Below are 21290 nucleotides of genomic sequence, written 5' to 3' on the forward strand. Positions count from 1 at the left end.
ACAATAACAACGACGACACTGCCCGACAACCAACACCATCTCTATTAACACCAGAAACAGACAAGACCGCCGCCTTACTGTAATTAACTTGTGACTGCCATTGTGAAGTAAATCAATCACGTTAACATTGAGTTCAAGACTTTGTACTCTACAGTGGAATCCTTGATATGTTCTAGACGGCAGGAAAAGTGGAGGCATCCATTAAAAATCATATTTGGAAAATGATGTGTGTGTATGGTTTAAAAGCAGGAAAATTTGGGTACAGGACAGACTTGTTTTCATCCTTCAAAACAGACAGACTTAACATAAAACAGATTTCACCAGAAAGACATTATTTAACAGATTAGATATAGCCAGACAGGCATAAGTCTGTCAGCACTTGAAAACTAAAGTTCTAGGTGCTTGAAACTTCCTTTAGAGTTGACACAACAAATTCTGTTTTATTCGGTAACTTCGACTGCCGAACGAAACTTACCATATGTAGAAAGGGGAATAATCCAGTCGTCAATTTATCTTCATTTCTCACGGCTGTCTCCGGTCAAGATGGGAGATAACTGTTATATAAATAGGTCTAGTGTTAGTCCACGGTGGGGGGCAAGATGGTCTCACGCTATAAATAGCAGTAGATGGTCTAGACTTTAATGGGGGCAAGATGGTCTCAAGAAGTGGATGGTCTATACATCATTGGAGGTAAAATGGTCTCAAGAAGTAGATGGTCTAAATATCAAACAGCGGATCATAGTTTAAGATCTATAAACACATGCCGCATTGAAGATTTCTGATGTCGAAATATTCAGGAAATTTCGAGTGCACCAAAGAAAATCAGACATCTTTGATTAAATGGCGTAATTAACTTAATTATTCCTGCTAACATGGGGGGGGGGGAGGGGTACAGCAACACATCTAGGAGAGACAACTCCAAAATCTAACACCTTCTGCCATGTAGTTCTTGGTTGGACACAGGGTATGGGAGCAAATCCAGAAAGAAGAATTAAGCTGAAATCGGAATCAACCGGGCATATGACGCATAAATTGACGGTATATTTAATTGTGATTGAGTACAACCAAGAAGAATAAGCTTTTCCGTGAATATATCCAATGTTAGTTTACTGGTAATCATAAAGCCTAATGATACAGTTCACAATTCCATTACATTTAAAAAAACTGCACAGTGGCGTATACTGTACAGTGGTGCGGGGGGCGCATGGACCCCTAAAAATATCTTTAATTACAGTTATTAGCGACAATACACAAATTTCGTTTTGTGTTTGTCGTTCGAAAATATTCTCGTTAAAAACACAAAAATTTTACGTTCTTAAAAACGTGGTGAGATATGTACAGCTCACACGTGAAATCTAATGAAGCGCACACGTAATTGGGCATAAGAAAGTGTTTCAAAGAAAAAAAACAAATAAATTGCACTTATAAAATATTTTTTTACGTTTTAACAGGAAAATGTACTCCGACTTATTACATAGGAAATAGTTTTCACCGTATTCATTGGGTAATCTATGGAACAGTGTTGACTAGCTAATCGTAGAAGATTCAACAAAACGAGGTGCAGTTAGTTCAGCTAAACGTAGACCGTTTCATCGAACAATATGTGAGCCCAAATAATTGGAGAACATTTTTTGAGCTTTTAGATCAGCTAATCGCACACCTTCTTATAGAACAATATATGAGCCTTTAGATCAAATAATCGGAGAAGTTTTTGAGCTCCCAGATCAGCTAATCGGAGACTGCTAAGCTCCCAAAATCTTGGTACGGTCAAGAAAAATTCGATCGATTTTCTCCCCCCTTCCGTGCCAGCTTCCTCTTGTAGTTCATCTATTTTAAATCGATTTTTGTTTCGTTTAAAAAAAGCTGCGGTGCACACGAGAAAATTTTGTAATTAAATCAGAACTCGCGATCTTCGCTGGAGGTGTCTGATCACGTGTCACCACCAGGGGTGGTGGGGGTGGAGGGTGTCAGGGGGTGATGTCAGGGGGTGGTGGGGTGTCAGAGGGTGTTGATACGAGTGGGTATCCATCACCTAGAGGTGGTGGGTGTCAAGGTATGTTTATAGAGGTGTATGTCTGTATGTTCTAGAAATGCAATTAGTCAGGTTTTGATATGGATAGATCAGTTTCTTAAAGGCCTATTTTCGGGAGAGGGAGTGGGGTGCACTGAATGTCTACCCCATACACAACGATCAAAATAAAATTTATACAGAATTTTAACATTGTTGGCCTCTTTCCCCCTCCCCATCCATCTCGAAATTTTCAAGTGCCCCTCCCCAGGAGGAAAAAAGTCTGAAAGAAACACCGGGGCTTTAGGAGGTAGAGTGTGGATGATATGATGATGTTGTCACACACCTAAGCTATGACTGACCTGTTGTTTCTTCCTGCAGGAACTACAACACCTACATCGACTGCATGCTGACGGAGACGTCATTCTGCGGCACCGAGACCTACACCTGGTACAACACCACCATCTGGCACTACTTCTACCCGCCATCTTGTCTGCACGTCAAGGACAGCAGCACGCGGGGTGGGAGTGTCACGTGGCTGATTGTGATTGGCTGCCTGCTGGCTCTGTTCAGGTAGCGGTGCCAGTCAGGTGTGGTGATGGTGGAGATGGTCAGCTGTGGTGGAGGTGGTCAGCTGTGGTGGATGCGGTCAGCCGTGACGAGGGTGGAGGCGGTCAACCGTGACGACGGTGGAAGAAGTGGAGGATGCTCTAATGGCCACTTTCATCACTAGATCATCGCTGACTCTACTGGGGGTTGGGTGGAGATACCTCAGCCAGGGAACGATTTCCAAATAATCATCACACTAAATAGAAGAATAATATAAACACACATAAAAAGATTAATTTTAAATATAATACGCTTCTGCACCCTATATTTAAATAACAATATAAGACAAATGCTATAGTAAACAAATGTATGCATAAATACCGTATAGTATACAAAATGCACACCTACTTTAATATGACTTTAACCAACTTGACACCTGTCTGTGTAGACGTGCTTCAACATATTATTGTGAATCTACCTGCCTGAGTACCTGTTACACACTGGTTGATGTGTAACCTGTTTATAGTGTGTCACATCTGTGTTTGAAACTCTCTGAACGATAGTTTTACTACGTGACTTTCGCATGGTCCAACAAAGCCCCCCCCCCCTCCCCTCCCCCCTGTAACTCCCATCTAAATCTCCCCAAAGTTCAGTTATTGGCTAACACAATGTTGACAAATCAACAAGGGTGTGGTACAGTTATGGTCAGTGGGAGATTGGGATGGGGGGGGATGTAGGACCAATGCACGAAGCTGTCACGTGTCACATGATTTACTACTCTGAGGGTTCAGTTGTAGGACATTTGTGAATGTTTCTCTAATACTTTTATTTTTTTTTGTAATTAATACCATTTGTCGTTTTAGTAGTACATGGTAGACGTATTTGTGAGTGGTACGTAGTAGAGGCAAGTTTTATTCGTAGCATACTCGTAGGATACTCGTAGTAGAGTCGAGGTATCGTCGTAAGTGGTTGTGATTGTAAATGTATCACAATTTTTCATGGCCTATTTCGAGTATATGTGGGTGTGTCTTGCTGTGTGTTTGTGCGCATATCCCGAGCCAGTGTCTGGATATAATACCACTATGTAGGAAACGTTAAATAAAGCGTATGTTATTTTGTTTAATAAGACCAGTGGTGTAAATTATGTCGTTTGTCGTGTTAACATGTCAATTCCTTGTGCTATCATTTCTACATATGTTTTGTATAAATTTAACATATGCATATGATCAAGACATTTTAGCCGTATGTATTGCCATTTACTTCATGTTGCCTGTAATTTCTTTATCAATCGCGTCCAGTAGGACAAGGACGTGTCATATAATTATATAGAAGGACGATGTGTGAGAGGCTTCAAACATATTCGTACTATTCTTACATAATATGTAAACGATATTAGCATTCTATCTTATAAAATTACGTCACATAATTAATACTTGCTAATGTTCATGCCTGTCGTATATAACAGTGTGTAAGTAATCTGGTAAAGATTCTAATTTTACAATGTAAACAATTTTAAAATGTTCAAATGACTACCATCATTGTATATCTTTAGAGTTATTGCCCTTTAACGTGTCGATCTGCCTGCTATGACTGCCACTTGTAAACTAATTTAGTAGCAATAATGTTTCTTTTTAAAAACCAAACTATATCGCCACCACTGGTGACATATTTGCTGGCAAAAGTTTAATTAACTTTATAAACGGTATTGGGTGCTTTGGCCACAGGCGCTATGACCATGGTTTGACCACAGCGGGGTAATTAAGTGGTTTGTCCTAATATCTTTTTTAACAATATGACTAGTTCCCTTTGACTGACGTGCCATTACTAAAAATGCATTTTAAAAAATCAACAGTTGTTTTAGTCCACATGAGCGCTGTGCCAGCTCTATTAGTTGTATTTATAAACATGAAACTAACACCAATAATGTGACCGGTTAAAATTTTCCTAAAGCTGATCTATTAGATCAGGGGTCTCCAAACTACGGCCCGCGGGCCGGATGCGGCCCGCGAAGTCCTCTCATCCGGCCCGCGGAGATCTTTTTGCCCACGCAAAAAACATTTGTTGGTGATGGCTGAGGAACTTTTCCCAGAAAAATCAAAGACATGTCTGGAAGAAACTGGCCCCCGAACTGAACTTTGATAGTCAATGCGGCCCTCGGGCTGAAAAGTTTGGAGACCCCTGTATTAGATAATACATAGCATATATAAATGTTTAAAAAGCATGTTAAAGTATAGTCGAATAATTAATACTTGTATGCCAGATGTGCTTATAGCACGCTTATATTTCAGTAAATCTGTTGGACCATATGTCTGAACAACATGGTGTACTTCTTACATGTTGCAGAATTATTTATCGCTTGTACATATACACGGCGACTAATCATGTTATCGCATCATGCCCCACCTTAAATTATAATTACGGAACCTTTGATCCCTTGTGAAGAGATCAAAGCCCTGTTGTAGACAAATTACATGTGGTCAAAGACCCAAAGGTCAAAGACCCAAAGGTCAAAGACCCAAAGGTCAAAGACCCAAAGGTCAAAGACCCAAAGGCCAAAGCTCCTGGTACCTTATAAATATCTTGCCTTACGATGTACATAATATATATTTTATTGTCTCTATGTAATCTTACATATGACAATTGTGAAATTAGATTGTATCGTCTTTGTCAATTTATAATGTAAACGTTTTTTTCTTTTAATTAATTAAGTGAAAACGCGATTTGGATCAAGGGGAAACTACCGTTGTTTTGCTTGTTGCACCACAAAGTTACCTATCCTGATCTAGAATTGTAAACCAGTATTATCAGCTGATTGACAATTTTATTATTTATTTTTTTTGGAATGTGAGAAATTGATATCTGATTTTGGTCTAAAGATTTTTTCGGGGCTGCACGTCAAGATACACTGTCAACCCTGTTACAATAATATTGAGTATTAGAAATCACGTCATTGTAACAATTGTATGGACAACTTGATATATTTCGTCTTTGTTCTAGACAAAATGTTATAAAATAAAGGCATGGAGCTCGACCAAGCCTGCTTTTATTGTGATAGCACGAAGTTTTTGTTTTGCTTATACTTTGTAACGAACTTAATAAATTATGGAACCAAATTATCTGTGTTAAAAAGGGACCGTACCATATAATTTGAAGATATTATTATTTTGTTGAGTTGCTTCCCTTGAATGTTTTAAGCTCAACCATCATTACGTACTCAGGTTTGTAGATTTGTTTCTACACCGCACTCCCAGTATGTGGAAACCTGTGTAAACCTAGGCACATGTCGGGCAGATGAAGTGAGTTTATGTTTCTTGACCTCAGCACTATGTCCATCCGCGTTTACTTTTACTGATGTACGTTAGGAACACAACTCAGGGTTGTTCTACAATCACGTTAAATTGAGACAGAGATACGACATTTTGGCGTCAAGATTAGGTGGAATACAGCGGAAAAGTATTTGTAGAGGAAGTAGAGTGAACCAGGCAAAACCCACGTGATCTGCTGTGCCACTGGGAGGGGTTGATGGCCATGTAACACGTAACGTTAAAATATGATTGCATCAAAAACGCATGTATAGTGTTAGTATTGAGAGGTAAAGTATTTAATACAACCTTATAAGCAATACAACCAACAATAAGCAAATAGTCCTCCACACTTATGTTTATAATTTGTTTTATAACAGTGGTGCATCTTTTCTGCCATCACAACTACCCTCACCTGCCCCCCCCCCCTCCAAACCACCACCATAATTAACAATACATCACCGTCATCATCACCATAATGTTCCCTCTCAGCTGCGAGGTTGCGCGGCATCACCATCATCACCAGATCCCCCTAAACAACCACCATCACTACCGTCACCACTACCATCATTAGCTTACCATTACACAGACACCACCATTACCACCTCCCGCATTCTTATGTACGACTGATCCCGTCCTCATGAAATACCTTGATTAAAACGATTAATTAGAAATTATTTATATTTCAAAGAAACAAAATATGCTTGCTCTATAGTACTCTATACTTTTGTTTTTATTTCACAACCTGTAAAACACAACATGTAAAATACTTGTACCGTGGTATTGTTTTATATTGTTCTAATTCCATTCAATCCCCGACTGACGCCACATGTATATCAAGCACCCGTGGCGCAATAAAATTCTATTGAAAGTACCGCCGGCGTGTATCGCTTGTCTTCCCGTTCCGCTTGAGTGAACACGCCGCCAGCCTGTGATAACGATGTCATGCTTGGCCGAGCAGGAAGGTTGTTCGTCTGGGTGCACTCTGGGTGACTGCCGGTGTTGACGTTTGATGGCGGAGTGGGCCGACACTAAAACCTGTTGATGTGTAGATTTATTTTATCTAGGGGAAACATCTTTTGTCTACGAGGGACATTAACGCAATTTTTTCTATAAAGACATTTAAGGATTTGTAAGCCTTTTCTCTGTTAATAGACTCAGTGTTAAGGGAAGAAAAGTTAAGTCTTCAACTTTGACAAAGTAAAAAGCAGTTGGAAGGGGGGGGGGGGGGGTGTCATAGTTACCTGAGTCTTCTGGTCGCAGATGTCATTAACCCGTACAGTAAACTTGGCTACATATTTCAATTATATCATAGTCACATCTTGACACATATATCAATTGTTATACACGTTTTACATATTGTCACACATCGTCACGTGATGTTGAAATCGTCACATACGTCACAATGTGCTGGAGTGTTCTATATAACTGTATGCGTTACGTCACGTATGGTCATTCACTATCCTACAAGATAAATTCATAAAGAGTACTTCTGTTCACATACAGCTACAGAGAGGAATAAACCGAGGTCAAATAAGATGAAATACAATCTTGATCTTAAGCCTGCATCAGATAATGTACAGGCTAGGGAGGGATTGATTAGTTTGAATGGGGCTTTTGGTAAGTATCGCTCCATATATCGCCATAAAAAGTAACGCCCATTTTTTAACCTGACGTCATAAAACACATCCTTGTGGTTGGTGTGACGTCAAAAACACCCTTTGCAGTTTGATATGACATCATTATACGCAATATACAGATTTCTATAACGAAACTCGTTTTGAATTATGGTTACACAATTTCATACGCATTGAATACAATTTAACTCCCCCCCCCCCACCAGTCACCACACTTCCACTTTACACCCATCCCACACAATATCCAAAAATAGCTAGTCGTAGAGCGTTGTCGTTTGACACTTTATTCAGTGCGCAACTCGGTATTGCACATACGTGCTGTAAACAAAATCAAATTCCCAAACATTTTTGACGATGTAGTAGGCTGATATGTTCATCCATGTGACAATCCACACTGTTGTTTGATCCATGTGACAATCCACATTGTTGTGTACTTGCTTGCCACATACCAGACAGGTAACCACTCTCAGATGATTGAAGGCCTACTGAAAACTTGGCGAACAAAGTCGAATCGAGTGAATACATTATAATAATGTGATCAAATGATAAGATCTGTTCGATAAATCAGTCAACCTTAAAATTTTAAATATTTTGATAATCATATGCTACATTTTTTTGTTTCGCTAATCAAGATGAGTGTATTTTGTGTTGTTGTCTTTATGTGACGTCATCACGAGGGCGGGTTAGTTTCCAGGATTTAGGACGATTTCAATGACGTGGAAACTTCAGCAGCTCCGGGATATCAGCAACACACAGGCTAAAAGTCTTAAGGTGCTTACGTTCGTGTGAGGTGTACGTTTGATCATTGCACGGAAACAGCATTATTTCACAACTGATTAAGGTCGCAATGGTCACAACGCCACTTCCTGATAGAGACAATGTTACACGTTGAATCAGCCAATGCTACAGATACCCACATGTCTTTAAATCGTGGCTCTAACCTTATCACACCCACGCCGGGGTCTGCTAATCTGTTAATCTCTCGGCCAGCTGACGGACTTCCCTGTGCAAGACGACAACGACATAAGTTTTAAAGACAGCATTCAAACAACAACATAACCGCATACAAACGACCTCGGTATTTACACTAGATCGCTAAATCATTGAAAAGGAACCGGTTTTTATCTGATAGCTTTTTCTCTCGTTCAACTTTCACCCCCCCCCCCCCACATGGTTCTCTCCCCCCCCCCCCCTTTCACCCCATCGTCTTTACATTTGCAGACTCCTACAACATCCAAAGTTTAGTTGGTGACAGATTCACAACATATCACCAGTGTGTTGAGCGAACATAATTCCTTATGTAAATATGTAGTTACAGCAGAAGGTTTACACTTTTTTTTCTATTTGGTCTTGGAGTTCGATTCATTTTTTTGTCTACTACTTTGGTTTACTGTGTGTGGTTAGTACACATCATACAGTACACACCACAAAGTACACATCATACAGTACACATCATACAGTACACTGCGGTTAGTACACAGTACACACCATACTATACACAGTAACATAACACAATACATAGCACACAGTAAACATCACTCTTATGTTGCTAAAGGGAAGCGGAGGGTTGGGTAGGTAGATGTGGTGATACAATGGTGACACGGTGATTACACAAGGTGGTGACACAATGGTGACACGATGGTGACACAATGGTGACACAATGGTGACACGGTGGTTACACGAGGAGGTGACACAGTGGTGACACGGTGGTTACACGAGGAGGTGACACAATGGTGACACGGTGGTTACACGAGGGGGTGACACAATTTTAATACGGTGGTTACACGAGGTGGTGACACAATGGTGACACAATGGTGACACAGTGGTGACACGGTGGCTACACGAGGTGGTGACACAGTGGTGACACGAGGTGGTGATACAATGGTGAAACGAGCTGGACACAAACCCTCACACATGATGGTGACGCAAGCTATGAACACGAGCTCACACCCTGGGTATGGGTGTATGTAATATGCTGAACAGGGGAAGTAGAGTAGATGTTACTAATCTTATCTGACAGGGGAAGTAGAGTAGATGTGGCTAATCATATCTGACAGGTGAAGTAGAGTAGATGTGGCTGAACGTATCTGACAGGGGAAGTAGAGTAGATGTGGCTAATCATATTTGACAGGTGAAGTAGAGTAGATGTGGCTAATCATATCTGACAGGGGAAGTAGAGTAGATGTGGCTAATCATATCTGACAGGGGAAGTAGAGTAGATGTGGCTGAACGTATCTGACAGGGGAAGTAGAGTAGATGTGGCTGAACGTATCTGACAGGGGAAGTAGAGTAGATGTGGCTAATCATATCTGACAGGGGAAGTAGAGTAGATGTGGCTAATCATATCTGACAGGGGAAGTAGAGTAGATGTGGGTGAACGTATCTGACAGGCAGTGGCGTGCAGGGGGGGGGGGCGGACGGTGCCCAGGCCCCGGGCATCCACTTCGAGGGGGCATCCTATGGAGTGAATTTAATTTTTTTTTTTTATGGAATTTGTGTCTTTGAGCCATAATACGTTTTCATCTGTCTCAACAATTGCTGACTGATTTAATTATTATGGTACGTTCACCATCAAATTTCCAAAATTCGTGTGTTGTGTGCTTTTCGCTTTAATCATAAATCTGCCCGACGCACGTTTTTTGTCATCAAATGTATGAACAGTCATCACAAGAACCTGCACAGCTCGAGGAAGCACAAAATCTACGAGCAGTCATTGGTAGATCCCCTAGGGTCGGAAGAAAAATTTATGTTCTACTTTTTTTTTTTTTTTTTTTTTTTTTTTTAAATAAATAGTAATTTTATTTGTATACATACAATCAGTAAATCATATGATTGAGTATAAATACACAGATCATTAGAAGTCTGTAACTCGTCCCTTTCTCTCCCAATCACCAAATCTAGTAGGTTCAGGGCCTCTTGGTCCTCCCACTTCGCCGGTAATTGGGTTAATATTGTCTGGAAATCGTTCTAAAGGTTCTTTCTCTCCTTGGGTTTGAGGTTCTTGCACTTCAGATTTTAATTCAAGTTTATCATCAAATTTTCCAGCAGGTGTTTTTCCTTTCCTTGCTCCTGATTTTGTGTTTGCACTTTCTGAATAACAGCATGATGACTGTGTTATGTGAGGCAATATTATTCCTTTTAAACACCGCGAGAGCTTTGCTCTTGAAGTTTGAGTTATTGACATTGTTATTTTCTACTTTTTAGTCCACAAGAAAAACGTGGTTTTTTAAAAAGTTTTTTTTAAGTATTTTATTTTCTTCTTTCTAGTCCGTTGCTACACATGAAAAACGTGGTTTTTAAAGTTTTTATATAGTTTATTTTCTCCTTTATCTAATGACTTGATTAAGTGTTTTTAAATACATAAAAATTTCGAGGATTTTTTTATCAAAATAAAAAGGATCAAAAGGTTTTTGACTGCTTTTAGGTAGTTGGCCCACTATCCATCCCTCCTCGAACAGATTAACTGTCGATTCTCCACCCACCTTAAGCATTACACTGTAAAACATTTTTAAAAAACGTGGTAATAAAACAAATTGCACACCAAGTGAAAAGTTTCTCTTTCAAACCTGACGGTCTATGGGGCAAGTGAAGCAGAGTTCACTTGTTTCTGTGACCTCGGCATATGAAGAGATAGTGTGGTCAGCACTATGCCCAGCGGCCTTTACTTTCCCTAACAGGAGTTAGGTACCCATCAGAGTTGGGTGGACTCTACTGACTTGAACTCGGATTCGAACTCGAGATTAACGGGTTAGCAGTCCAGCTCTCTACCGCTAGACCACTCCGTCCCACACCAAGTGAACGCCTAATAAAATGTGTATAAAAGTGCGGGATATTATTAGTACTTTATAAATTTACATGCGTTTTTGAGAAATCATGTCCTCAATTTTAGGGTCCTAGGGGCGTAGTTTAGTTAAGCTAATTTAGGTCTCTAATTGCTAGTTTTTATGATTGCATCTGAAATTGCTAGGCGAAAATAGCCTGCATGACGAATTTCAGATCTCTAGAGCAGGGGTCTCCAAACTTTTCAGTCCGAGGGCCGCATTAACTATCAAATTTCAGTTCGGGGGCCAGTTTCTTCCAGGCATGTCTTTGATTTTTCTGGCCAAAGTTCCTCAGCCATCACAAACAAACGATTTTTCCTTGGACTAAAAAATCTCCGCGGGCCGGATGAGAGGACTTCGCGGGCCGCATCCGGCCCGCGGGCCGTAGTTTGGAGACCCCTGCTCTAGAGCAATCAGAAGTGGGCTAATTTTCGTTGTCAATTTTAACAACAAACAAACAAATCCACAAACAAACGCGAAGCTGAGTTAAGAAAAACGTGTTAAAAAAGTTAACACGCTGAGAATAGAGTTCACACGACTGCTGAAAGTCCTTCCAAGGCAGCTGAGATGATTATAGTCATCCCCATGGCCGCACCGATAATGGGACTGCTTAGATCATCACGCACACAAGGAGAGCTCACTAGGATTCATCCCAGAAGGCTGGAAATCTACCAAAATTTCAGCGTCCCTAAAGCGATTTCAGCCCTTGAGCTTTGCTCATGGCCTCAGCATGTAGATCTACTCTGAACACGAGTCCTAAAATGTATAAGATCTTTGCTCGAACCACATAGAAAGCACATTTTATTTTCTACTTAATTTTTTTGAGGTCGGCTATGGAAACTATGCGTCATTTCATTTGAATTGTTGAATTCAGGACCTGAAACTTCAAGGTTTTCCAAATTTATTTTTTACACGATTAAACACCATTATATCTAGATCTAATCATGTAAACATATAATCATTGTTTTCTTTATTTGGCGTCATCGTTCATTTTTAAACAAACGCAAAGACAAAAGAAAACCCAACACAAACACAACACAACACAACACGCAAACGTAAATACAGAACGCAAACTCAAACAAAACACAAACACAACGTAAATCACAAATACAAACAAATCACAAACAAATCAAAAGAAAACGTAAACGCTTTGACAAATGGCTTTTGGAAACAAAAGTACAGTGTATACACAGGCTCTCACGCACCGCCGAACAACACGCTTTCCTGGGCGTTCGCGTCCAATGACTGCCTTTTCCACATAAGTTTTTAAAGAAATAAGAAGTATAAAAAGAAGTAAAAACTTTGCCAACAATTAAAAATTAAAGAAAAAAATGTGTCTACACAACAAATTAAGTCGCATAAATAGATCCTTCTCCACATATTACAATAAGACAATGCGATGCAAGTAAATTTACGGTAAAACACATTGGCAATGTAATTAGAATCACCGCCGAACAACATGCTTTCCTAGGCGTCCGCACCCAGAAAAAGCCTTTTCAGCATTCTCTAAAACAATGAGCCAATCCACCCCTTAGGTGCGTGCAGGCAATTATGGTCGATCGCAAATCTCCACCTGCCAGACACAATTTGGTTATCCTTTATTGTCAAATTGTCAATATCAAGTACCCAAGTGAGTGATATGGGGTTGTCCATAAATGATGTCACATATGATTTGCTACGGGAGTGAATGAAGATTTGTGAGGTCAACTCAGGCGGGTCCACAATTTATGACGTGTGGGTCTCATGAAAGGAGGTGAACGGGGAAAAATACCTAGGTGATTGATGGAGAACCTCTATTATGCTTTGTTCAATCAAAATAACGATAAATAAGCATTAGTATACGTATACCTTGCTTAAAACGAATCATCACAAATTTTGCAAGCCTGCTAGTTTAAGACATTTGGCAAAACGGCCTCAACACATTATCCCCGTCAAAAAGGCTTGCCACCAAATGCCTGCCGACGAATAAGCCGCGTCTAATGCGGGGCGTTAGGAATACGGCCATTAGCATGGGCCGCGTTGGAGCACCAGTAGGCTATCGCGCTGTATAAGATGACGTAAATACTTAAATTCAACTTCGCTAAACTGCGCGAAAATTTAGTAATGTTCCATCGTTTGAGGAAATTTATTTTCTTGGACTTAAATTGAAATATCATGTTGACTGTCTGGCTCTTAATTTCCGAATATCACTTTTAATGTATCAAGATTCAGAACTATAATTTACTTTAATATAAGTATCATCTTATAGTTTATTGTGCTTTTTATAAAGCGCAGAGCAGCTTTAAAATCTGACGCCCATCCTGTTTTCACCCAGCTTCTTTTGGAGCTTAATATGGGTAGTCTAGTTCTACACGGTGAGAGCTTAATACATTTTTAAAGGGCCGAAAGTCTCAAGACAGCAAGCTTGCTGAAATAACTACGTACGTTTAAATGGACGAGTGATAGATGTGTTAGGGGCTGTTTAATGAACACCAACTTATGTAATCAAATTAAACGTCGCAAAAGCGTCAAAAAGGCAGTGTTTGTTGTTTTTTTTCTATAAAATTAGCCTAACGGTCGGCGGTACCGGTACATGACGTCACGTGCGAGCGTTAACTCGGTGACGATGTGCTAAGCGGGGGAATGAAAAAGGTGGGGTTCAAGAAATGCGACTCGGCAAGCTTTTTACATTTCTTGACCCTTCTTAATAGTTCTATCGTCCCCACTGAGAAAATGGATCACCAATGAATGACGCGTCATACTTCTACAGCTGGTCTTTCTCCCACAACCATCTCCTGTTTTCACGAAAAAAAAAAACCTGACCCGTCTCCAAAATCACATCGCTGAGTTCTACTCAACCTCTCCCCGCCACAAATCACAATTTCTATCTGAAACAATATGTTCATATGTTTGCTCTGTAATAATTCACGCTGTCATTAATATCATAAGAGCGACGTCATTTATGTGCGATCTAATATTGATTTGCTTACTGCAAATAAAGTGTTCAAAAGTTCGACCTCCCAACAATTGTTGTGGTCTTGGATGCACACTATTAAGTCTGATATGGTCTATTAGTCATTCATGTCAACTATATTGAAAAAAAAGAAAAATTACTATACAGGGGGTCATCCATAAATGACGTCACGCTTTTTTGACGATTTTTACCCCCCCCCCCCTCCCCCACACGTCGTCACAAAAAGCCAGACCCCCCACCCCCCTAAAGTGACGTCAAACTTCAGCCTACAACCCCCCTCAAAATTGCAGTTGAATTGTTTTTAAACAGCTATATTTTTCCAAAATCTTGTCTGAACTCTGTCAAAATAAAGTATTTTAATAAATTGTTATTACAATGTCTTAAAACAGTTTTCTAAAACGCAAAATAACGTCTAAAATTCGTCACACCATGTGAACCCCCCCCCCCCCCCCTCCCCCTCATCACACATCGTCACAAAATTACGGACCCCCCTCCCCCCTACGAGTGTGACGTCATTTATGGACGACCCCCAGGAATAAATAAAAACAATACAAAGCAATCATATTAAACCACAAAATCAACACAAAAGACATGCGAATAGACAATTTATTGTTTTTGAAACATGGCCGCTGCTTGAATTTACTCATTGTTGTCTCGAACGGGGTAGTTTAAAGTTTATTCCAGGATATTTATGACTGGTTTGGTCTTGGATTGTGATTTGTTATTCAATTATCTGTTATATTATGTAAAATATGACATAAATAGGGCCAAATGAAAGAAATATTGGAATTTACGACGCTAAACTAAGATTTTACCCAAGAAATGAAACTTTGCAGGACAATCCACAATTGCTTTCAGTTAAATCAAAACCACAATGCTCCTCACATGAAGGACATGGAAATACATACTTTCATATTGACTAAATTTTGGTAGCGATGTCGGCATCGCCGCCATCTTGCCTTAAAGAACGGCAACCGGGGAATTTCGCTATTGTAAAATTTCGTCGATTATCTTCCTTATTGAAATACATAGAGAGAAATTATAGGGATTTTAAAGTAATCGATTCAATTTCGTAGTCGGGCAAACTCAAATTTAATTATTTGCTGAGAATCATTTAATATAAAACATTTATCCTGATAAGATAATAGTCAGAGATAAGTTGTTTTTTTTACAAGCTTTTATTTAACTCACTTCCTTGACAGTCTGTCTGTCGTCAGTCTAGATCGAAACGCAGGAGTGAAAATTCCGACACTTCTACTTGACCGATACGATTCACATTTGACACGTGGGTCAAGACATGAAGACAATGCAATCTGAAATTAAATTTGACTTAATTGGATGCCTAATTAATTTTTTATGAATTAATTAAAATTTGGACCGAATTAGTAGGCATGTCTATCCAACCACACCACACGCGTCATCACGTTCAATAGCTGCGCCATCAGGTTTAATAGCTGCGCCATCACGTTTAATAGATGCGCAATGGTTTTTAGTCATGTAACACTATTGTAAATAAAACATGTAAAGTACTGAAAAAAAAATTCATAAAAAACGTTTTAATAACAAGCTTTTATGTAATGATGCACTAAAAAGTAGAAAATAAATTATACACTACTATTTAAATTACTATAAAGAAAAGCGTGGGTCTCTTCTCAAATATTAGTATCCAATAGGTACTAAAGTAATTTAAATAGTAGTGTATAATTTATTTTCTACTTTTTAGTGCATCATTACATAAAAGCTTGTTATTAAAACGTTTTTTATGAAATTTTTTTGACATGCCATGTTATTAATTTGGTGTAGGCTTCCTGAAATGTTATTTAAGTTATTCTACTTGTTGTGTTGCTAATAATAATAGTTTTTAAAGACAACCATTCAGTAAATAAAACTCCTGGCTTGCCAGTGTGCCTAAGATAAATTGTTCGGTTTAATTTATTAAAAAAAAAATTAGTGCCTACTACCTTTTTATTCAATTTGTTCCGCTACTGGCAAGTCTATTAATAATTAAATTAATAAATGTAATTTAAACATGCTGAAGTAAGATCCTGCAACGTTTTGACATTGTACCTTTAAAAATAACTGAGCAGTGCTATTTCAAAGTTAGGGGACAGTGATTTTCATGACTTACAAAGAAATATAGTGGACATTCACCCATTAAGTAAAAAATTCATTAAAAAAAAACTACTGAAGCTAGAAAGAAAATTTTTTCAGTGTTATATCTAGTTACATCAAGCACAATATTTTTGCAATGCTCATACATATGAACAAGGGGGGGAGGGGATGTCATAGTTATATGTGTCTTCTTCTACATAAATTTTTGCGTTGCGGCACGTTCTTAATTTTTAGTGTTGGGAGGGATCGAGCCAGAGGGTTTGAATTCCAGACTTTTTTTTTCGAATTTATCAACCATGTGCTTTTGCTGACTCGACCATGCTTTCATCACAATTAAGGATTACGTGTCACTTGGTTATGCGCCATCGAGGCCATTGACTCCGATTTCAGCCTGCTTTTCCACATTGATGTGTACTTGCTTGCCACATACGAGACAGGTAACCACTCTCAGATGATTGAAGGCCTACTGAAAACTTGGCGAACAAAGTCGAATCGAGTGAATACATTATAATAATGTGATCAAACGATAAGATCTATTTGATAAATCAGTCGACTTTACAATTTTAAATATTTTGATAATCATATGCTACATTGTTTTCTTTTCGCTAATCAAGATTAGTGTATTTTGTGTTGTCATCATGTGACGTCATCTGGAGGGCAGGATAGTTTCCAGGATTTAGGACGATTTAAATGACGTGGAAACTTGAGGAGCTCCGGGATATCAGCAACACATAGGCTAAAAGTCTTAAGGTGCTTACGTTCGTGTGAGGTGTACCTATGATCACTGCACGGAAACCACATTACTTCACAACTGATTAAGGTCGCAATGCTACTTTATGATAGAGACAATGCTACACGTTGAATCAAGCCAATGCTACAAGCCAACAGATACCCACAGGTCTTTAAATCGTGGTGCTAACCTTATCACACCCACGCCGGGGTCTGCTAATCTGCTAATCTCTCGGCCAGCTGACGGACTTCCCTGTACGAGACAACGACATAAGTTTTAAAGACAGCATTCAAACAATAACATAACCGCATACAAATGTCCTCGGTATTTACACTAGATCGCTAAATCATTGAAAAGGAACCGGTTTTTATCTGATAGCTTTTTCTCTCGTTCAACTTTCACCCTCCTACCCCCTCATGATCCCGCGGACTCCACCCACCCCACCCCATCCCACCCCCTCATGGTCTCATAACCCCTCCCCCACCCCACTCCACCGTCTTTACATCTGCAAACCCCTACAACATCCAAAGTTTAGTTGGTGACAGATTCACAACATATCCCCAGTGTGTTGAGCGAACATAATTCCTTATGTAAATATGCAGTTACTTGCTGAAGGTTTACACTTTATTTTCTATTTGGTCTTGGAGTTCGATTCATTTTTTGTCTACTACTTTGGTTTACTGTGTGTGGTTAGTACACAGTAGACAGAACACATCACACAGTACACAATAATCAATAACATAACACGATATACAGTACACAGTAAACATCACTCTTATGTTGCTATAGTGAAGCGGAAGGTCGGGTAGGTAGAGGTGGTGACACAATGTTGACACAATGGTTACACGAATTGGTGACACAATGGTTACACGAAGTGGTGACATGGTGGTTACACGGTGTGGTGACGAATGGTGACAAGATGGATACACGAGTTGATTACACAATGGTGACGCGGTGGTTACACGAGGTGGTGACACAATGGTGATACGATGATGACACGATAGTTACACGAGTTGGTGACACAATGGTTACACGAGGTGGTGACATGGTGGTTACACGAGGTGGTGACACAATGGTGACACGAGCTGCACCCGGACCGTGACACATGATGGTGACGTAAGCTATGAATTCGAGCTCCTGCCCTGGGTACGGGTGTATGTAACATGCTGAACAGGGGAAGTAGAGTAAATGTGGCTGAATATATCTGACAGGGGAAGCAGAGTAGATCCGGCAGAATATATCTGACGTCCCTCCAGTTCAATGCTAAAATATCCCCTCATCCGTAACTGGAATCCTTAATATAAAAGGGGAAGTAAAGTAGATGTGTATGCCAGACATCAACACAATATGTCATATGCTGAACAGAGTGCATGAAATAGTACTTAAGTTCAACAAACATTAACAGTTGACAACACAACCCCTAACAGTATATGCCCTACATTCTTCAACATTAAAAGTTAATAACAAAACCCCTAACAGTATATACCCTACATCCTACCAGTGACCACACCCACAATGACCCCCCCCCCCCCCACAGCCCCAAAATCGTGACATAAACGTTTGGTCCCTATGTTGACACCTACAACATATTCAACAGCGTGAACGTTTTTAGCAGCTGAACTAACGTGTTGGTTAATTAAAACCTTTCACTCGGCCTGAGTTTTGTTGGTCCCCGCTAAAGACAGATCTGCCGCCCCCCGGGGTCCCCGCTACAGAAGACCTGCCGCCCCCCAGGGTCACCAAACAACTTTTTTTCATCGGTTCCTCAAGTGCAACAAACAGCGGTCACGGTCTATGGGTGCTGAATCGACGGGAATTCGGTCAAGCGTGACATTTTTCCTTTTGATGTTCGTTCACATTTTTTTTTAAAAACCGCGCAACCAAATCAAGGGCACCAGCTAATATTAGATGGTATTTGATCTTGGCCCTGCAACCTGTTGTTGTGAAGGGTGTGGTTTAACATCCTAATAATAGTTTATTGAGAGGTGAAAGAAGGCACAGAAAAGAATGAAAATACTTTCTTCAAAATTTCAGAGTTCACTCTAGTTTCCAACACCCCCTCCCCGCCCCACTATCCACACTGTCCCTCATACATCCCACCTCCTCCCATATTATACCACTGTTCCCTAATTCCATCATCTCCACCACCATCCCCCTCCTTTCTCCACAGCTCCCCCCCCCCCCCACAACTTACGTTCACCCATTACCTTCTTCATCCCCTCCCACTTATCCAACACACCTCTTTGCCATACACCACCGATCACTTCTCCACCCCTCTCCCCCTCTTCTCTCCTTACCCCCACCCTCTCCGCTCCACCTCGCCCCTGCACATCCAACAATTGAGAACTGATCTTACATCTAAATATAACCATATAACCGCCTATTGTCAAAACAGCGCAAGTCGGCGAAATGCTGCCCCTTCCGTGCTGTCGAATGATCCTATTTCTCTTTATAAACACCTTTATAACAGCAGCTACAACTAGAATCACAAGACATGACTTTAGTACAAAATTACCGAGAACTCGTGTTCTTCGGTCCAGTAATCAAACAACTACACTAAAAATTGTAGCCAGTCTCGTGTAGTTTAAAAATAAAGCTACACATCGCTTGTTCACACTTTTGTGGCCTTCAAACTCGAAGGCTATTATTATTAGATTTTTACTAAAGTCAAAGAACTTTAAAAATAAGGGACCGAAATCTTTATTAAAATAAGAATCGCCCTCTTCAGCAGTTGCGTATTAACCGAAAATATGCATAGCCCTATGTCTCACCCAAACTCTGAATAGCCACATGCCTCACCCAAAAACTCTGAATAGCCACATGTCTCATCCAAAACCTCTGAATAGCCACATGTCTCATCCAAAACCTCTGCATAGCCCCCACTCAGCTTTCACTTGACATAAAGCCTCTCACCTGTACATTGTCACACCTAGTCAGGTTTCAATCACTGACACCACGTGGTGGGCGTGTCACGGTGAGGGGGGGGTACGGTTGATATTACTTAGGAAAAAAAACTTTATCACACCGACAAGGAGGAAGCAACAAGGTGGGAAAGGTAAACGCCTTGATAGCCAATCAGGTAGCGACTGCAATTCTAGAGCCTGTCTATAGCTGCATGTAGGAATATAAGGGGCAGAGAACCGGTGTTAAATTTATTCCTGCATTAGCAACACTCCCCAGTAAACTCCCTTGTCACGATTTTGTTTTGTATGAGATGTCTAATACCAATTTAATCTACTTTCGACTGTATCCTGTTTAAAGTCCAGATTTAGACTCCATTTAAAAGATTAACTGATAACTCTTTAGAGACACGGGGGTAATGGGATTTTTTTTTATTGTAATGCTAAAAAGGATTCAGGTATTTTTTTAGATAAGTAGACAAAGGTTAGCTAATCCAAGTTTACAGGTACAGGCTTAGGCCTAAATGGATATATTCACTCTACAAAACGTAGGCACCCTAGGCATATGTTCAGCAGGATCAGTTGGAGAGAATTGTGTACGACGTTACGGGAGTTGGGTGGTTGAGTACTAGCACTATGTTTACTTGCTCAACAGTCTCGCGTAAACATAATACTAACAGGTCGGTGCATCCGTTCATAACCTGGTTTTAAACAACAGATTAACTCTACTTCATCTGCTATTATGGCCATGTAGAGGCTCCACCCCCTCCCTCCACTCCCCCCCCTACTATTCCACACGACATAACGCCATTTAGCCCCCCCCCCCCTCTCTCACACACACATACGACACCACATGTATGTGATATTACAAAGCCCCCCGCCCCCCCCCCCCCACACAGACATTCTCACGTCCCTCCCCTCACCACCTGATCAGACAACTCAATGTCTTACAGTGCCGTGGGTGTGGCAGTGAAAGGGGACGCTACTCTCAACACTTGTCATTCTTATAATAGTCTTATAATAGCCCGTTGTCAGCGTTTCGAAAAAAAAAACTGAGTAATTTAACAATGTGAAAATCTTTGCCCACCTTTAAAAAGGATTCTTTGCGTCTACATACGTAGCTACCACGTCGTGCTAACATAAACAAAGCTAGTTTAAAACGACAACTTTGTTCTGACAACTTTGTTATGGTTTATCTCCCTTTGGCAGATAACAGTGTTAAATTATGCGATGATTTCTCCGGCTGTCTCTTAGAATCTCATACACACCCTCTTTTTG

General features: G+C 40.2%; 1 protein-coding gene across 1 annotated transcript in view; it reads left to right on the plus strand.

Annotated features, from left to right (window-relative positions):
• The window catches only part of LOC131947033 (uncharacterized), a 49526-nt gene extending 46392 nt beyond the window's left edge, over positions 1-3134 (plus strand). The window contains exon 5 of the mRNA XM_059308116.1: positions 2390-3134. Coding sequence (XP_059164099.1) covers positions 2390-2585 — 196 coding nt within the window. The 3' untranslated portion in view covers positions 2586-3134. The remainder of the gene's footprint in view (positions 1-2389) is intronic.
• The last annotated feature ends 18156 nt before the right edge of the window (positions 3135-21290 follow it).

The sequence above is a fragment of the Physella acuta genome, unplaced genomic scaffold (genome assembly GCF_028476545.2).
Source record: "Physella acuta isolate Inbredline_101_S28 unplaced genomic scaffold, ASM2847654v3 ptg000579l, whole genome shotgun sequence".
Lineage (NCBI taxonomy): Eukaryota > Metazoa > Mollusca > Gastropoda > Physidae > Physella > Physella acuta.